General features: G+C 44.9%; 2 protein-coding genes across 8 annotated transcripts in view; one reads left to right on the top strand and one right to left on the bottom strand.

The window, feature by feature from the left end:
- Sycp2l (synaptonemal complex protein 2 like) overlaps nucleotides 1-5,431 on the bottom strand; it is a 56,334-nt gene extending 50,903 nt beyond the window's left edge. For 6 of the 7 annotated variants that reach the window (XR_005285960.1, XR_005285962.1, XR_005285961.1 and 3 more), the window contains exon 1: nucleotides 420-1,647. Coding sequence is in view for 4 of the 7 variants with exons in the window: in XM_038335359.1 (XP_038191287.1) it covers nucleotides 420-659 (240 nt within the window). In the remaining 3 variants the exon portion in view is untranslated. Of the gene's footprint in view, nucleotides 1-419; nucleotides 1,648-1,976; nucleotides 2,094-2,184; nucleotides 2,323-3,837; nucleotides 3,907-5,257 lie in introns of those variants that run through there. The other variant, XM_038335363.1, reaches the window with a different exon arrangement.
- Nucleotides 5,432-9,031: 3,600 nt separating this feature from the next.
- Gcm2 (glial cells missing transcription factor 2) lies at nucleotides 9,032-16,253 on the top strand. The gene is made up of 5 exons (XM_038335570.1): nucleotides 9,032-9,121; nucleotides 12,415-12,667; nucleotides 12,802-12,914; nucleotides 13,654-13,779; nucleotides 15,321-16,253. The coding sequence occupies exons 1-5, from the start codon at nucleotides 9,032-9,034 to the stop codon at nucleotides 16,251-16,253; spliced, it is 1,515 nt and encodes a 504-aa protein (XP_038191498.1).
- The last annotated feature ends 3,417 nt before the right edge of the window (nucleotides 16,254-19,670 follow it).

The raw sequence follows: 19,670 nt of genomic DNA, 5'->3' as shown, positions 1-19,670 counted from the left end.
CACAGAGACACAAGGAAACCATCTGCTGGAAGGCTGATATAGAATCGGTTACCTCATTAAAATGAGCATATTGGGGGGGTAAATGGGAGGCGGGGAGGAGGCAGAAATTTTTAATAAAAAAAATAAAATGAGCATATTCCCTACATTCAAACAAATAACATATTTGAATATATAAAATAAATGAATACTCAGTTTCCTATGTCATTGGTTGAATATCTTAATGTCTGCTACTCCTTCACACAATGACTTAGTCATAAAATATGGCAGGTATTTTTTTTAATCCACATCTTATAAAAAAAGTCAACTTCTCAAAAGATTTCTTTTTTAAATCCAAACTTAAAACAGAAGGAAGTTTTACGATCACTTCGATTTCTGCCCCTCACTGTTGGCATCACCCCTCAAAGCGCTTCTGTCCTTACCAGTGCAGTGTCAAGGAAATCTCCCAGCGCCTTCGTCAGCAGTGCATCTGAGGCCGTGTCTTTTGTCGTCAGAAATCCTGTTACCCTTTCAAACCAGGAAACCATGTGCACAGAAGAGAGGCTGATGGAACCACATGGTCCAAGTGAGTACCACCTACTCCACAAGATATACAAGATAATCTCCTGGTAGAGAAAAAGCAGCCTGAAAACCTTTTCTCTCACATAAGATAGGCTTCCCATCCACCAAGAGCAAGTCAGAAAGGATGCAGATGGTCCAGAATTACCATAAGGAAGGTCACACACAGCAGTAAGAATGGGACACTTGGATGAAGAGTAAGATGTGTTGAGATCAACAGAAAGTTTTTGATGAACGGTGCTTGATCATATTCAGGAAGTCTACCCAAATAGTTAGAGACTAGCTCCCTGCTCACCTCATCTTCCCCAAAGTCTCTAAAATGATCCCTAGCACGCCATTACCAGCTTAGCTTAGCACACAGCGAGCCCAGCACTTGGGAGGCTGAGGCAGGAAGACCGCTATAATTTTGAGGCTAGCCTGGGGCTATAAGCAAGCATCTGTCTCATACAAATATGTAGTTATAGATATACAGACAGCTGTGGAGATGGCTCAGCAATTAGAAGAACAATTACTCTTGCAGACGACCAGAGTTTGTTTCCATCACCCATATCTGGCAGTTCAAAACCACCTATGATCTCTAGCTCCAGAGTTTTGGTACCTCTGAATACTACAGGTACCTGCACACAGACACAATTTTAAAACCAAAGAGGAGCTTGAGAAATAACTTAGTTGTGTCATGCAGAAAGTCTTGCATTTTATATTTCATACCCAGCTCAAGAGCAGGAGGCAGGGAGAGCAGAAGTTCAAGTTCATCCTCACAGTAAGTTTGAGACCAGCCTGGTTTAAGTAGACCCTGTTCCCTCTCCCCTAGCACAATGCTTTCACCACATAGGCTTGTCAAGAACAAACAGCAGCCATCACACAACTGCGTGATTCCATATGTCCTCAAAATGCTCTGGGAGGCGAGGTCTTGGCTCAATAGTAGAGCATTTACCTAGCGTATGCAGAGTCCGGGTTCAATCCCCAGAACTTTAGATACAAGGATAACTGACCTGCTCCACACAGTGTGAGTGCATGGGGCAGAAGCAACAAGCATGGGCTCTATTTTTTTCTTCCAATTTGATTTCAAAGGAAGAAAACATAGCAAACTATTTAATTAAATTCATACTAGCTTTTCATTTGGGGTTTCTTTTGTTTGTTTGAGAAAGGGTTTCTCTGTGTAGCCCTGGCTGTCCTGAACTTACTCTGTAGACCAGGCTGGCCTTGAACTCACTTCCTTTCCCCCTGCCTCCAAGTGCTGGGATTAAAATCATGCATCATCATGACCCCAGCATACTACTTTTTATTTTACTCACCCTGCCCCCACCCAGAGCCTGGCACACCTTAGGCAGGTGCTCCCTCCCACTCTTGGGCAGCACCATCAGTTCCTCACACTGATTCTCTAAATTGTCCCATGTCTCCAAACTGTGGGGTGCACTTATCTTTGGGATCAGTCCTTGCTGAATTAACAAGGGTTCCTTTTGGCCCCCGTCTTTAAGGAATCTCTGGATACATTTCAGCAGCAGGGAACAATTCTGGAAGTCCTTTTTATCCAGTTCCTGGGCATCAGAACACAGCGACTTCAAATCAGAATGCTTCCCGGTGTGCATACATTGGGGTTTTAGTCCCCAGACAAACCAAACCACTTGCCTCATTTATCAGTCTGTCAAGATGGTGCAAGAGGAGGTGGTTATATTTTTGAGGCACATAGCTCTCTTTCTGCTGCAGATATTCTTCTATTACGTGAAACACTTTGCCATGGACCGCATCAGTAACAAGAAACTGAAGCTGAAAAAGAGATGGTTTGTGGATTACTAGTTTTCCAAAGCACATTTGCTTTTTATCGATAGTTCAAAATATTGGTGTACTCAACAAAAGTTCTCTGAGAGTTGGGGATGTAGCTCAGTGGTAGAGCTTTTTCCTAGCACAGGCAGGGAGCTGGGTTCAAGGTGCAGCACCACCAAAGAAATGAATCATTTTAATTTTGCAGCTGGGGATATGGTCTAGTGGTAGAACACTTATCTAGCGTGGGAAAGACCCTCTATGGCAACATTATCACTGCAAATAATGATTCTAATTTGGTGTGAAACAACATAGAGCAAAAATAAAATAAAGAGATCAGTCTTGACCTACAAAATAGCAAAATGTCCATTGACAATCACTCAATAAGATGTTAATTTTCATTAGCTTTAGACAAAAGGTCTAGAGGTGGTAACTACAAAATAGCAAAATAGCCTACTGATAATCACTTATCAAAATGTCAGAGCCTTCATTAGCATCAGACAAAAGTTCTAGATGCAGGGCTGGAGGGCTCCTGCAGCAGCTGCAGGTGTGGGGCTGGAGGACTCCTGCCACAGCTGCAGATGCCGGGCTTGGGGGACTCCTGCAGCAACGGCAGGTGCGGGACTGGGGGTACTACTGCAGCAGCTGCAGGTGCCTGGCTGGTGGGACTCCTGCAGCCACTGCAGATGTGGGAGTGGGGGGGGACTCCTGCAGCCACTGCAGATGTGGGAGTGGGGGGGGGACTCCTGCAGCCGCTGCAGGTGCCCGGCTGGTGGGACTCCTGCAGCGGGGGCTGGAGGGCTCCTGCAGCGGATGCACCTCCTCTGGGTTTCTTAGAACTCAGGCTCCCTATGGACCCTGTTTGAGCTGAAGAACCATGGACTTGAGGAAAGCTGTGCTTGGATTACAGGAAAACAGGTGAATGCACTCGGTAATGTTGCAGAGTCTAAACCAAAGCATTCAGGTCTAGGCTCATCCACCAAAGGTCAGAAAAACAACAGAGGAAAGAAAAAGAAAACTAATATCTAGAATAAAGCAAGGTCTTCCTTGCCTTAGGTCTTTTCACACAGTTATATCTGGACTCCTGATCCTTACCACTGTCCCTTCCATGAAGGTCACTTTCCTGCCCCAGAAGCAGGTTAAGTACCAACTTAAAGGCAGGGCTTCCAGGACTATCTTAAATGAAGCAGTTCAGATGCTTTCTTGCCCTTCAACCCTGCTCCTACTAGGTTTCTGCACCTGTGGTTTGGCTCTCTGCAATTCCTAAGTTCCCTGAGGATAGGCATGGAATTTGTTTTATTCAGCGCTGGCTACTTCTACCTGGAATAGGTGCTAAACACAGAATAATTTACCGTAGGGTTCTGGAGGGATAATTCGAGTGAAGTCCCATAGGCATGGTTATAACGCCGTACCACAATAGAGAAAGCCAAGGTTTCTCTGCTCCAGGCTTAATGAACAATAGTGCTGAGGAGCCACCCACTCCCAACTATAACACATATAGAAAATAAGCTTTATCATTACCCAGAAAGCACCTTGGGTCTTGCCAGTTCCAGTATCCTCCTTAACAGACTGCAGAGGATTTTCATTTTCCTGTGTGCAATGAAAAAATATTCTTTAAAAAATGTCAAAAACACATTTCAAGTTCTAAAAATAAACACAAAGAAAAGTTTATGTTGCTTTTTGAACAGAGTTTGTTGTTTGTACATAATACTAGTCATAGGTTTAAATAAGATAGTGTTTTTTGTTGTCTCCTTTGACATGGTCTATGTAAACAAAACACCATCTCATGAGGAAAAAAAAAACCCTGAATAAATGTCTATACAGGATAAACACAAGCTTTTATAGAGAGCACCATAAATTAGAAAGGGGCTCTAAGTTAAAAAAAAAACGTTTAAATTCAAATCCACATTCAAAATTTATATTGCAAGTCATAATAAGGAATTAGATTCAAAAGGTCCTTATAGTTATGACATAAAGTTTAACATTCAGACTTATATAGTGAAATTTCAAGGTTCAAACAGCCACAGTACACAGAAGAGGTTTCCAAGCATGAAGTGGGCTGGTAGATTTTCATCAAAGGGTGTTGCCTGGTCGATGGTTCTGCTTTTACACACAGCCCCCAGTCTCTTCGTTTGCCCTTGACAATTTCATGGGAAAGTACAGGGTACACAAGATAAATCTCTGCTAAACCCTGGAGCTGGCTACGGTGGTAGCGTCTGTAATCCCAGCACTTGGGAGGTTGATCAAGAATTCAAAATTATCCTCAGCTACGTGGAAAATCTACAGCAGCCTGGGCAAGTGAAACCTGGGCTCACACAAGACAAAACAAAAGAAAAATCTACACCTATTTCTAGGAACTTAATCAAAATCCCTAATGAATGTCAAATGTATTTTGCAGCTCTGTCACCATCGATATGTATAAATAGGAGAAATCAAAGTCCCGTGTCCATCTAGAAGACTGACGTTTTTCACAGTCAATGGCAGGAAATCGAGAACTGAAAAGCGGGCGCTAGAGGGAAATTAAGACCCTATCTGTTGCCAGGACTGTCCTTTTCTTGCTGGTGGCTGGGTTACCGGGACCGGGAAAGAGATAACGAGGTCTGTAGAAGCGAAAAGCGCTCCATAGTTCTCGCAAAAGAGCTGCGTAGTTCAAGTCCTCCATTCTCCCTCCACAGTGGCTTTTTGAGCCCGGAATCAGGATCCCTGTTGTTTTTCCCCTCTTCCTGAACGCTGCCAGTCAGCGACAAGCAAACCCAAAAGGTTGATGCGCCCCAGGGTACCCCCCCCCCACCACGCCCCGGACTTATCTGAACCGCCAAACGAAAAGTGCTGGGCCTCTGTGCCCGTGGGAGCTGCCTAGCCCGCTTGCCAGGGAGCACACCGCTTCCTCAGCCCTGGGACCCTGGAAGGGAGGCTGGGCTCCTCCCCAAATGTCACTCACCTCTGGCATCTCGAGGTTTCAAGCGACACTGCCTCCGCAGTGTCTGCTCGCCCAGCTGCACAGTACAGCTCCCGCCTCAGCTAGTCCGAGATCCCCACTGTGAACAAAGCGAGAAACAGTCGATTGGAGCTCAGTCTTCTCCAGGAACTCCAATTTGATGAACCTGCTCCTGAACTCTACAAGCCTCCGGTGTCTGTGATTCTAGAAAGCACGTGTACCTAGAACAACAGGGTCAGGCTGCTGACTTGGGCGCACACCTGCGGAAGTTCTGAACTCGCACCCTGTGGCTGACGCCAGTGAAGTTTACTGCCCTCTGGAATCTAACCAAGCTGCCGGGGCTTGGGTTTGGTTTAGTTTCAGGGTCTCATTCTGTACTCTAGACTGATCCGGAGCTCCACCTGTACCCCGAAGCTACAGAAGACGGTTGCCTACATGAACAAAAACAAAAACAAAAACCACGTGTATCTATAATCCTTGTTTAAATCCCTGTATAAACTGCAAGTGTGGCAGTTTATCTAACCAGTACTGAACAGATCAGCTCCCAGAAAATGTGATATCAATACTCTGCAGTTATTTTACCTATTTTAACCTAAACCTTGCAAATTCAGAGGCTTGCTCCTTCCTTGAATAACAGATTCTTGCATATTAAATAGCGGTCAAGAATGCGGCAGACAGGAAGGCAGAATATCTTACAGCAGTGCAAATACCGACGTGGGGAAGAAAGCATCATCTCTAAGAAGCCGTGATGGAAATCCAACTGAAATGTATTTCACTTCAGAGAATAAAAATCCATTTTTAACATTAGACAGGAAATATCATTTTCAGAATTTGGGAGAAATTAGATACTCCCGAACCCTACAGTGGCAATGCATCCCAATCTTCAGATATTATTAAAAGCAATGAGAAACATCAATACACCAAAATTTATTTCTATTTTCACTTTGATTAGCTTCTTTTACTAACATATTTTACCCCCCCCCACACACACACACAATTATAGGGTAACCTGAAGCACGTGTTTGAATTCTTCACAAACTAAATACCTTCTTGCTGTTTTGTTTTGTTTTCTGAGACCAGGTCTCAGAAACCTGTTATGACCTCAAACCTTTGATCCTCTTGCATCTTTCTTTCAGCTACCGGCATTACAGGATTGCATAATCACCCTGGGCTGAGGATGTTGGGGTGGGGGGAGGTTGTCCCCCCCCTTCCCAGACAAATTCGTCTGCCTTTAACATATAAGTTACGTGTGGCGGAAGTCAGAGCACCAACCTCCAGGAGTCTGTTCCCTCCTCTTCTGCGGGCTCCAACTCAGACCTTCAGGCTTGTTTAGCGAGTGCTTCCACCCATTAAGCTGACTCGTGGGCCCATCATTTATGTTTTTGAAGGATCGGCTCTAGGAATCTTCCAAAAGCATAGAGAGGAGGAACATTCTAACAATGTTTGCCGCGTGATCTTTATACGTTTTCAACGGTCATGTTAAATGGCCTCTTTTGAAGTTATTTTTATTATATTCAAAAACATAAACTGTCTTAAGCTGTCACATTTAATTTTAAGGTTTAAATTTGTTTTAAAACAATCAAAAGTTTAAACTTAATTTTGAAAGACAAGCCAACAAATAAAGCAACTGAATGGCAGAAGTAGCTTGGACCTCCACCGTCGGTAACATGAGGACCCAATGGAAAGTAGAGACACATTGCTGTCCCCAGCTACACTTCAGTAAGGTCCCTGTGAGAGCGACTTTTAGAGAAGAACTTCAGTGAGACGTTCTGAAGATTGACAAATCAAATCTGATAAGAATAAGAATCCAGCTGGAGGAAGAAAGCTCAGGGGATGTTCCCAGCGGGCAACCTCCCTGCTTCTCTCACTCCTGGTCCTGACCGGTGGGTAGGCTGTGGTGAAGCCTGACTTTCTACTGAACAAGCTCTTGACTGGGAGGTAGAGGCCCTGGACCTTGCAAAATCCCTATTTCCTGAGGTTATTGCACAGAAACGCCGGCGGTAAAACACACCAGCCCTTTCGGGGTTTGCACAGAATCTGGGAATACTCCCCGCAGGAGGCGTTTGCCTGGCACTGCCCAAGCAAAGTGGGACTCAAGCTGCGCTGCTGGGTCTGAGATGCCAGTGAGCATCCCAGAATGGACCTGCGCTGGGAACGCCTCCTCTAACAGCGACCTGTGGGATCTGGTCTCTCTATTTTATTTCTTTATTTATTTGTTTATCTACTTATTTACTTACGTTTTCATTTGTTTTGGCTGCGGACGACAATGGAAGCGTGCCGGCTGCAAAGCAAGCTGGGGGAGGAGATGATTTCTGGAAGCCCACCTTTGCTCTTGGTCCGGGATCCCACATAGCAGCAGTGGCCAGAGAGAAGGAGAGAGGAAAGGAGAGAGAGAGAGAGAGAGAGAGAGAGAGAGAGAGAGAGAGAGAGAGAGAGAGAGAGAGAGAGAGAGAGACAGAGACACAGACACAGACAGAGAGAGACAGAGAGAGAGACAGAGACAGAGAGAGGCTTGTGGTTTTCATATGCTGAGTGTCCCGGGTGCCAGATCTATCAAAAAGAGACAGATGAAAGAGAAAAGTCGCCTCAGTTGGGGGAGCCTTCAGCTTTCTAGACAATCTAGACAACGGTTCTCTGGTCCTCCAAAGCCACGGAGGATAAAGATGACTTCCTAGGGATAGTAATGACAGTGGCAATGCAGTCTGTTTAACATGGGTGTTCTTCTGGGTGACAACTGAGAGCTCACACACCCCTGATCTCTAATTAACTATGAATGCTGACCGAGAGAGAGGAGAGGGGCTCAGAGCTCCAGCTGCAGGGTTGACTCTCCTCCCGCCCTCCCCATCTATCCTACAGTCACGTGACCCAGCCTCCAGATTCACTTCCCAGTACTTTTACTGGCCCTCGGGACTGTCCCTGCCTGATGTGTGCCTAGACTTGAGAACTCACTGGAATGCTAAACTTACTCTCTGACCAAGCCTCAGCGCAGACTTGGGAACAGCAACGTCTATAAGAACCCAGAGCTCCAAGGAGGCTGACCCCTAGGCTGCAGGTGCCGCTGCTGCCTCTCCAGGCTCCCTCACTTTTCCTACTGTGCAGAGCTCTAGGGAGACTTTGTTGGAACCTTTTGCTTCCAGAGCCTCAATCCAATCCTTCTCCAGAAGTAGCAGAGTGGTTAACAAGCAGTCGTGATGGTTTGCAGGAAAACTGAAGCTATCCTACTTGCTCCACTCGGCCACCTCCTTAGCTTCAGTATCCCTTCTCTCGGCCGCAGTTCACTTTAACTCTCCCCTGAATTCTTGGCTCTGGCTAGATGGAGAAGCCGGCTGCTGGCTGCTGGGACTTCAGGTGCTGGAGAGGTTGTCCGGTGGAGGCAGAGCGACGGGGTGGGTCAGATACAAACCTGTTTAAAGATGCTAGCCTTGAGAGCAAGACATTTCAGCACCGCAACCAAGGACAGGGCACCACCTGGGTTCTCTCTCTCTCTCCTCCCCCCTCCCTCTCTCTCTCCTCTCTCCTCTCTCTCTCTCTCTCTCTCTCTCTCTCTCTGTGTGTGTGTGTGTGTCTTGTGTGTGTGTCTCTCTGTGTTTCTTCCCCCTCGTCTGTCTTTCTCTGCCCCCTCCTACTTTTCTCCTCCCTCCTCCTTCTATTCCTCCTCCTCCTCTCACTCACACCCCTCAGCCTACTTTTCATTTGGGGGAAGGAGTCACCCTGTGTACTCCTGGCTTTTATTTCTCTTTCAGGATCCTGGTTGGATAGCCCTGAAGGTCCCTGCAGATGCCAGCAGACACCACACAGGACGCAGACTCCTTGCTTTCCTACGGGATGAAACTCACGTGGGACATCAACGATCCACAGATGCCTCAGGTGAGGGAGACACTGTGCTTTGGGTAAAATGTGTCAGTGACACTATCCAGCCAGAAGGGAAACTGCAAGTTAATTCATGATGAGACCACACACAGATTTCTGAGAGTCTTCGGATCACACACATACACAAGGTCCTCAGATATGCAGGGAAGCTGGACTCTACAGAAAGCAGAATTCAGTTTAGAGATGTTTCTACTTAGAGCAATTTACTCGCACATCTCTGAAACTCTAAACAAAAGCAGCAGAAATACAGATCTATGTTCCTAAGTGGTCAGGCCAGGCCAGTACCTCCATTCTCTGAGCCAAGGCAGAAACCGAGTCTCTTTTTCTTGGAGGCTGACACAGGAGGACTGCCACAAATTCAAGGCCAACCTGGGCTACTTAACAAAACCTCATTTCAAAACAAAACAACAAAAATCCACTCCTATTTGCTTATTCAAAGTTCAAGAGAGAGTTCTGGAGAAATCTCAGCAAATGTAAGTACCGCTGACTCTCACATGATCAATTCAGACCCTGGGAGGTGACAGGAATCGGAAACAAGGCTGGAGTAATTTACTGAAAGTACTCGGCCGCCCGTGAAGCCATCTCGGTCCCACACTCACTTCGCTAAGCCATCATCCACTCAGGGTAAATTTGTTTATCATTATCAGAGCCAAGTTCAGGAAATGAACTCGGCAACTTGTGTTCGGTTAAAACTAATGACTTTCAAGTCAGTCCTGCAGATGTGTGTGTGTGTGTGTGTGTGTGTGTGTGTGTGTGTAGTGTTCATGGGTGCACAGGCACATTTAGGGGCTGGATAGGACTTGATTTCCTAACATTTGTGAAGGTGGATTCCAGTATAGTCCAGGTTCAGGGTTTGAGACTTGGTGTTTATTTCTGGGTATGCTGTGATACCCAGAAAAGAGAGGTGTGTGGGCAAGCTGTGGAGCCTCTGGTAGAATTCAGCAATATTTCTATGTGCATATGTGTGGAGACTTTGACTTACTTGTGCTCAACTTGCGCTCTTTAGCGTTTTCCCAGGGCAACTGCTCTGAAAATAAACCGCAGTACGTGTGTCCCACTGCTGCTGTCTTGCGTCACCGTAAATCTCCGTAAGAAACAATCTAATCCTGCATTCTGAAAATGAATCAGGTCCAAATGATGCAATAAGGACATGACCTCAAAGTTGTGTAGATGTCCTGGTGAAAAGGAATTATTTTTATTTTGGGGGCATTTTATTGTGCATATCATGCACGTTGCACATGTACGGGTAAGCATGTTCACGCCATGATGCACGTGTGTGTGGAGGTCAGAGGATGACTTTCATGAGCAAGCACTTTCTTTCATGGGATTCAAATTTTAATTGGGATGGTCATGTTTGCAAGGCAAGGCCTTTACCTGCTATGTCATCTCACCGGTCCAGAGAATCTGGTTCTTAATCAGGGGTATATGGAACATATGAGGATGGACAGGCACACTGGGGCATAAACAGCAATAACAAAACAACCCCCATCTTCACAAACACCATACACACACACACACACACACACACACACACACACACACACACACACACACGAGAAACTTATCATTCTAGCCCTTCTGACTAACTGAGAGAGTGAGCAAAACTGGTTATGTGACCTTGAGAGAGACCTTGATTTTTTTTTTTTTTTGTTAGTCTCAGGCTGCTGTCCTGTCCTCAAGCAATGAAATTAGATAACGACCTCAGATTTCCCTCAGGTCTACTGTCATCCCTATTGTGTGTGTGTGGTGTGTCTGCTGTCGACATATTAGAGGCAATGAAACCTAATTCCAGCTACACACACATGCATACAGACACACACACAGTTAGAAACAAGCATAAAATCAATCTTTCAAATACAGAATGGAGGCAAAGAGTTGAAAGCTTTAGAGCAGCCAGGCAGTTGTTTTAATTTTGCCTTGCTCTATATCACCAGACATTATGCAAAGGAGAAAAATGTCCCCAAGTTGCATTCAGTTCAATGCATCGGGAGAAAATATGCAGAGCCAGTCCTTCCAGCCTCGTCTTTTGGTTTCCTTTGTGCTGCGCTCTGCGTCCATTTCTCCTAGAAGAGATTAACATGAAGCATTTCCTCTGTCTTGGAGGTTTGGGTATTCAGTTTAAATATTGACTGTTGTCCAGTAAGGATGAGCCATCTGTAGATCCAAAGAATAGCTTTTCAATAAACACGCTGTTTATCTTATATTTTGATGTTTGCTGAGATGTGAAATTCAGGGGTTAAAATGTACTTTTATCTTCCAGTGCATTAAGAAAGTCAAGGGGTGGTGGCACACAGCCACAACCATAAGCCTAACACTCAAGATGTGAAAGCAGGAGGATCAAGAGTTCAAGGTTATCCTCAGCTATATAGTGAGGCCAGCCTGGACTATATAATAGCTTGCCAAAGAAAAGGACATTTATTATATTTTAAATAAAGCATGAGGCAAAGGCCATCAGACACAGTTGCTAAATTGATAAACTACATCTTAGATATGACACATTACCCCAAACTGTGGTTCTTTGTTGAGGAGGATGGCAATTCCATGTTGCTCAGGTTGCAGCAGGTTGTCCAGTGTCAGGCATGGTCCCTAGTCCCCCAAAACTCCCAATATCTTCTGAGGATTAGTTCCTTCATCAGAGACCTTTTGAAGCTTGCAGAACTAAGGCAACAGTGCAGAAAGAGCTTGCTGCCTCTGAGGTTTGTTGCTCCCAGGACCATGGTTGGCAAGATTGACAGGTTTAGGACAGAGTGCCAAGAGCTTTTGGAGAAAAAGTACTGACTTCAAGATATCACAAATTAAACTGTGCAGGAAAGCACTCTGAAGATTTGAAAATGTTTCAACATCTAAACACACCAAAAAAGGGAATGTTAGCCACAAGAAGCCCAGGCAGCTCAAACATTTGTAGACAGGCCCTGGTAGCTGTGTGAACTTTGACAAGTCAATTGACCTCGCTGGTCTTCATTTTAGTCTATAAAATGGGTCTGATAATTGTCTCTAATGTTCACATGTCCTATGAAGGTTGGATGTGTTAATATGCATATGCCACTTAGAAACCTTATGAGTACTTCATAAACATGCATTTTTAAGATCCGCCAGACATGTGGTTGGCAATTGTCATTGCATACTAGAATAATTTGGGGGTATGAAGATTTCTAGAGTTACAAAAACAAACAAACAACAACAACAACAAAAACCTGTTTTGTCTTCCTCCAGTGCTTGGAGGAAGTTAAAGGCAGGGTGCCTGTGACTCTGACTCCCTAAGCCCTCTCCTGTTGGTCATCTTTTCCCAGGAACCAGCCCACTTTGACCACTTCCGGGAGTGGCCCGATGGCTACGTGCGCTTCATCTACAGCAGCCAGGAGAAGAAGGCTCAGCGCCACCTGAGTGGCTGGGCCATGCGCAACACCAACAACCACAATGGCCACATCCTCAAGAAGTCCTGCCTGGGCGTGGTGGTGTGCGCACGCGCCTGCGCCCTGCAGGATGGCTCGCATCTGCAGCTGCGGCCAGCCATCTGCGACAAGGCCCGGCTGAAGCAGCAGCGTGAGGGCGGGAAGGCGCAGGAAGGGTGGCTTTGGAGCCCTGGGTTCTCTGTTCCCCGTTCATGTCACCTCGCTTCCGTCAGAAGGTACTGGGTTGCGGGTTGAACTTAACATTTCTCCCTCTGGGATTTGCAGAGAAAGCTTGTCCCAACTGTCACTCAGCTTTGGAGCTGGTTCCTTGCCGAGGGCACAGTGGATACCCAGTCACCAACTTCTGGCGACTTGATGGCAATGCAATATTTTTTCAGGTAAGTGGGGCGGGCCAGGACACCATTTGTACTGAATATTTCTGTCACACAACGTGGGCCAAACTGCCGCAAATCTGTCCTGGAGATTAAACTACCGATACCCTGTAAGCTCTCTTGTTTCCCAGAAATCAAGTGATGGGCCCTTGGCTAGATTTTGTTGTTTCCCAGACAGGGTCCGCCTGAACAACTGAGTCTGATCTGGTACTTGCTAGGTAGCCCAAGCTGGCCTTGAACTCATGATCTTTTTGCCTTAGCCAGCTGTGTGCTGGAATCACAGCCGTGTTGCCACCTTGTATGACTCCGTGTGCTCTTAAGGGTCAGATGTGTGAACCCAGTCACACTCATTTGAGAGAATAAGCGGGTTGCCAGTTACCTTTTAAGATACTTATTGTCCTTGTTGACTTTTTTTTCCTTCAAGAAACAGGGGTCCTGACAGGTAGCCCAGGATGGCCTGGAACTTACTGTGTAGCCCAGAATGTCTCCTCCTTTAGCCTGCCAAATACTGGGATAACAGGCAGGAACTATCACACCCAGCTACTATGTCTAGTATTTGGTGCTGTTTTAGTTTGAATAACTTTGCAGTTTTAAAGAAAAGTTAAAAACTAACTAAATAAACAAAACAAAACAACAAAAACAAAAACAATCAGGGAAAGACATCATCTGGTTGGAACCAGCTCCCAGCACAGCTGGCTTCCTTCTAGAAAAACGGACAGACAATTTGATGTCTTCGTTAACACAGGCCAAAGGGGTTCATGATCACCCCAGACCAGAGAGTAAGTCCGAGACGGAAGCTAGAAGAAGTGCCTTCAAGAGGCAGACGGCCTCTTTCTACCAACCCCAGAAGAGGAGCGCCAGAGAGCCTGAGGTAATGGTGACTGACACCACGTGGGGTCTTGTGTTCACCTGCGGGACACACTGACAGAGACCTGAAAGATGAATGCCATGTGTTTACGGCAAAGGCTCAATTTCATATGAAAATTAGATGTCTCTAACATATGTCATTAAATCAATACTTGGCTCGGGGCTCTAATACCGCCTTTAAAATAAGTGAGTGATCCCGACAGGCGAGGATGTTACGATGTTTGCTGAGTTGTACAAAGGCAGTTGTCCCACAGTAATAAGTATAGAGCACCCTTCTCTCCCAGTGCACTCCTGAATCTGCCCTGAATATTCTGTAGCGTGGCACACTACGATAAGGTCTAATTTGTAAACTAGTGCACCAGTGCATAATTATAATATAATATAATTATTTATTATATAATGTTATATAATTATAACACAGGAACAATTATAGCAATACATTATAATTCAATTATTTCAAACTTGTAAAGCTATGTATTTTTGAAACGTTCCACTGGGTGGGTGGGTGGGTGGGGGTTTATTGACCCAAAACCTGAAACCTCGAAAAGCAAAATTGTGCTACGGGGAGACTGCCATAGGCGCATATCAACACTGATTAATAGGTGACCTTGAGAAGCTTGCCCACATTTTGTGTTAGTTTTTTGCTGCTGTAACAACATACTCGCGACAATGAACTTGCAGAGAGGATAGGTTTGTTTGGGCTCATGGTTTTGGAAGTTTCAGTCTGGTTCCGGTGAGCCTTGCTTTGGAGCCAGCGACAAGGCAGTTCATCACCGTGAGGAGTACATGATGGGAGACTCTCTTTCCCTCATCACCTGAGACAAAGGAGAAGAGGGAGCCGATTCTTCACACCACCGCGACGACACACCCCCAGTGACCAATAATCTACTAGACCCCAGTGCTTGAAGAGTCTGCCATCTCCTGATGGTTTCACCCTGGTGACCAAGCATAAAACACATGGATTATTGGGGGACACTTAAGATCCACGCACTAGCAGCAGTGTTTTTGAAGGAGCAGATAAGTTTTCCTTACTCCACTTGATCAAATTTGTGTTTCTACCAAAACATGCCAAGCAGGCAGAGAGCCTGAACAGAGCAGCCCCTGACATTGTTCAAGCCCTTCCTTGGGCCAAGTGCCCACCTAAGAGCTCATGCACTCCAGGGCTACAGAAACCCCCTGAAGAGCTGGCAGTTTGGTTGGGAAAGAATGGGACAGAATTTAAAAACAGGTCTGAGTGGTTTTTGCACCTTCGCTGCTAGGAGCACTCAGATGAGAACAGGCACATCCATCTGTTGCTCAGCCCCACCCTGCCTGGCTACTGGGGAACCTTCCTAGTTCAGTACATCCATCAGCAACCTCCGGACCCTAGGACCAAATTGTGAACCTTAGCGGGGCACGGTTCACTACATAGAGCCCAACTGCAGGTGTATTTTATTTATGTGGTTGGCTCTTGCTGTAGATGACAAAGTTCAAATCATTTACATATTGTATGTCATGGTGTGTGTTGTGTGTCATATGTCTGTATTTGTGCCTTTTGTTTTTTAGGTAGGAAACCCTCAGGACATCAGTGGAAACCTCAATAGCATGCCTGCCCCGGACCCCACAGAACTGCTTGATATGACTGCTGATACCAGCTTCTCTATGACAGACCAGTCCTGCCCTTCCTTCCCAAACTCTGATGTTCTCGGAGTTACCTGTGACCTCCCCACCTTTCAAGGAGATGTAATGCTGCCCTTTCAGAAATACTCAAATCCAAGCATCTATTTGTCCAGACCAACTTGGAGCTATGAATTAGCAGGTCCTGTGGGTACAGGTCCAAGTCCATATTCCACCCTCTATAAAGATCCTTCCGGTATCCCTGACGACACAGATTGGGTTCACCTAAACTCACTACAATACAATGTCAGTTCTTATAGCAGCTATGAGAGTAGCTTGGATTTCACAGCTAAATACCATGGCTGGAAACCTACACATGGGAAACCTGGCCTTGAAGAGAGGGTTGATTATGGGCAATGCCAGGCTGTGACCACATGCCCTTACTACAACCCAGAGCTGCCCTGCAGGTACCTGCCAAGGCCACCAGCAGGAGCCCAGGCCCTGCAGACTGTGATCACCACCACAGTGGCCTACCAGGCTTACCAGCACCCTGCCCTGAAACACAGTGACAGCATGCAGGAGGTCAGCAGCCTCGCCAGCTGCACCTATGCTTCTGAAAACTTCCCAGTGCCCATCTACCCACAAGCCTTAGACCCTCCAGATGCAGCTATGCAGGCAGCCTCTCCTTCAAAGAGAGCCCCTGTGAAACTTCCGGGAGATTGCCAGGTCCTCAGATGCGCTCTGGCCTCTCCTCAAGAGGCAGATCCCTTCAGGACAGATGGAGGAGATGCGTGGGATGTGTGTCTGTCTGGGATGGGCTCTGTGATTGGTTACTTGGATAGGACAGGGCAGCCTTTTAACTTTGATAATGAGGAATTTTAGGAGTCCAGTGTACACACCCCATGATAATAAAGTGCATGCAAGAAAATACATGCGAAAGGGTAACTACCAGTTGCTGAGATGATTCATTTTGTATGTTTTATATACACACATATATCTACAGAGAGAGAGAGAGAGAGAGAGCAGAGTTAGTCTAAGGGTAAGCTAAGGATATCAGTGGGAAATGACAGACAGGATACCGGAGTTTTGCACAGCATTCTGAAAGCCACCACACCGCAGAGGCTATTAGGAGTGTGAGTTTCCCAAATGAACACAAGACTGAGCCGGAGGCCTGTAATGTACTGGCCTGACTTTCCTTAGCTTGCCAGCTAAGTTCCCGATTCTCATTCTTAGCCTTTCCCCCTTTTCATTTTAGAGTGTTAGGGAACTTCCCACAGCTGCGGGCAGCATCAAGAGGCGGTTTAAGTCGCTTCGGAATGGGGACTTAGAAATGTCTGAAGCTTACCCTGCCGGATTTTTCATAAATCAACTGATAAATTTGTAAATCAAGTAGATTTAAAAATAAAATACAAATGCAAAGCTTCACCCATGTTAAAGACTCCACATTGTTGATGAACTGGTGAGAACTTCTGTAATGTTGAGAGCTGGAATGTTTCAGGTCTGGAGACAGATCTGAGGCCTTATCCCCTTAGTAGCCGTTTATTACTTATGGTAGAGTAAATCCTTCTGGGATATACAAACAGACCCCAAGTTTCCACTGCCCCAAGGGCTACAAATGTTATCAAGTAGCATAAAAATAAATTTCTGGGCCCATATAAGTATTTTCTGCCTTACTGTATAACTTGCCTACCTGTCGTTTCCACAAATGTATTTTTCAAATACCTTGATTTATGCATTCCTTTGCTCGATTACTATAGAAACTTCATGAAACTGCTACTGCCCTGTTGGAACATGATATTGGGGGCAAAAACCAATGTTCACTTATATGTAGTTCCATAATAAATTATCTCTCATTTCCTTTGAGGTAAATGCTGTGGTTTGTGTCAACACACCCCACAGAGTGTAATCCCAGCACTCTGAAGGCAGAGGCAGGAGGAGCAACTGTGGCACTTTCTTTGAGTGGCTTTTCAAACATCCGTTTCCACCAGACAGCTTCTGTTTCGTGAATCACTCAGGACAGAAGTTCAGACCTGTAATTTGCTGCTAAGAGCAACTCACTACGCAAACACATTGAAATCAGCGCCTGTTTAGACACATGTCAACCAGCCTTACTGGTTTCTATGCTAACAAAACCAAACTTATTTGGATAAAAGAGTACCGATAACACATAAAGTTAATCTGTGGAAGAGTTTGTGTTTCCTAACTGATCTAATGGGTTTGGTAGTCCTTAGCCCTGTTGCCAGTTATTCAGTGGCTAGCAACATCCCTGTTCCTCATGTGAAATATCTATGACTGTCTGCTATGCCTGGGACGCCCTGGAGATCCAGTTCTCCGATGAGGACAAGTTGCCTTGAGTCTGTGAAATGCTACACCGCCAGGCAGTCACTGAACCAAGGGAGTAGCAAGCGATGACAGAATAATCCATGTCCCCAGTGACCTCTGTCAGTTTGGGCAAATGCCAGGAAAACAAATTCAAGGTGAGGCTCAGGAATTTGTCATAGATTGTAGATCAAAAGTGGTTGCTGACTCGTAATACCTCACAGTCTGATTTGACTATTTCTTGAGCTGGAAACATAAATTCCTAGTTGTTTTCAAAAAGGTAAATATAGTCAACAAAGGTAAATAAATAAGAATGTCCAAAAAGGTAAATAATCCAACATCGTACAGACACATAAACTGTGGACCAGGTTGGCCCTTGAACTCACAGAGATCCTCCTGCCTTTATCACCCAAATGCTGGATTAAAGACATGTGCCAGCATGCCTAAGATTATTATACTTTTGACACAAGCCTCACTAAATTGCCTAAATCAGCCTTCAACTCCCTATAAAGGTGAGCTCTTACCTCAGAACAAAATGATGATAACAAGCATTCACGAGTTCCAAATGAGTCACTGAGAGTAGAAGTGACTGCTGAGAACAAAAATCGGCTTCCCTTAATTGAGAGAACCTGGGGCTGGGAGAAAGCTCAGCCACAGAGCACACACTTAGCCAGCTTGTTGTGAGGCCCTGAAGTCAATACCAATAGAGATGAAGTCAGGGTAAAACCAGTTATCCATAATAGACAGCAGACACATTTCTAGGAATGTATATAAGTAGGAAAATAGCTCAAGACTACAAGGAAAAGCTGACAATAGAAAATCATCCAAGATGTCACAGATACTAGGAATAACAAGAACTTTGAAACAGCTGTTAGAAATATGAAAAGATGGGGGAGGAGTTGGTTGTCATAGCAACTAAAGATACAAGGGTTACAGTGGGAAGCTATCTAAAATGGAAGTCCTTTTAAAAGTCCATCTGGAAGTCACAATGGGCAATGAGTTTGGTAAAAGCACACTTGACAATAGCGGAAGCAAACGGAGGGGATGAAACCACACTAGAAGCTTCCTGCGGGGCGGGTGCGCAGCAGCGGAGGCCAGAAGCAGTCAGAGAAGTATTCCCGCAGTGTGTCCCTCTGACAAGGATGTCCAGAACAGCCTCAGCATTTTAACAACTCAAGAGGAGTGGGGATGCAAGCCAAGCTGATTAAAGACAAGCAAATGATAGGAATTAACATTTCTCAAAAGCAGATATAAGAGTGGCCAATGTGTAAATGAAATGATATTCAGTATCAGAAAAACCACAATGGGATTTCCTCCCACTCTGGGTTGAATGATTAGAAGCAAAACAGCAGCAGCAGCAGCAGCAGCAGCAGCAGCAACAACAACAACAAAAAGAGATGTGGGCCAGATGAAAAGAAAGGGGATATCATGTGCCTATATATAATATACAAATATTATATACATTTATTTTTATATCTATAATATATAATTATATCTTTATATAATCGTATGTATTATATGTGGTAATAGATGCCAATATAAAAATATAAAAATAATATATGCTATATAATTATATATAAATAAGTATATAATATTATAAATCATAATGTTGTTATATTTTATTATATGATGGTATTGTATAATATTTCTACTTATTATTATATGCATTATGTTACAACTGTATATGTTTTATATATACATACATATACATGTATGGGAAGGTAACTTATGACCCTGATGATAACAGTGTAGGTGATCCTTAAAAAGCTTAGTATAATGAAATTACCATTAAAACAAGATGACCACACCACCCACCAATTCTACTAACCAGTGTCACCACACAGGAAACAAAGTCAAAGTCAGCTCGATAGACCTGTACTGCTCTTCGCTGCAGTGCTGCTCACAGTAGCTAAAACGCAGGATCAGACCATCACTGTTGTCTTGAAAAGGTGATAACATACATTGGGAGCATTGCTCAAC

This window comes from Arvicola amphibius, chromosome 6 (assembly GCF_903992535.2).
Source record: "Arvicola amphibius chromosome 6, mArvAmp1.2, whole genome shotgun sequence".
Lineage (NCBI taxonomy): Eukaryota > Metazoa > Chordata > Mammalia > Rodentia > Cricetidae > Arvicola > Arvicola amphibius.
This window is presented reverse-complemented; position numbering and strand designations above follow the sequence as displayed.

Excerpts from the sequence above, each read along its gene's own strand:
- Gcm2 (XM_038335570.1), top strand. The coding sequence starts at position 9,032 with ATGCCAGCAGACACCACACAGGACGCAGACTCCTTGCTTTCCTACGGG. Across the intron at positions 9,122-12,414 it reads ACGATCCACAGATGCCTCAG|GAACCAGCCCACTTTGACCA; the intron begins GTGAGGGAGACA and ends ATCTTTTCCCAG. Across the intron at positions 13,780-15,320 it reads GGAGCGCCAGAGAGCCTGAG|GTAGGAAACCCTCAGGACAT; the intron begins GTAATGGTGACT and ends TTTGTTTTTTAG.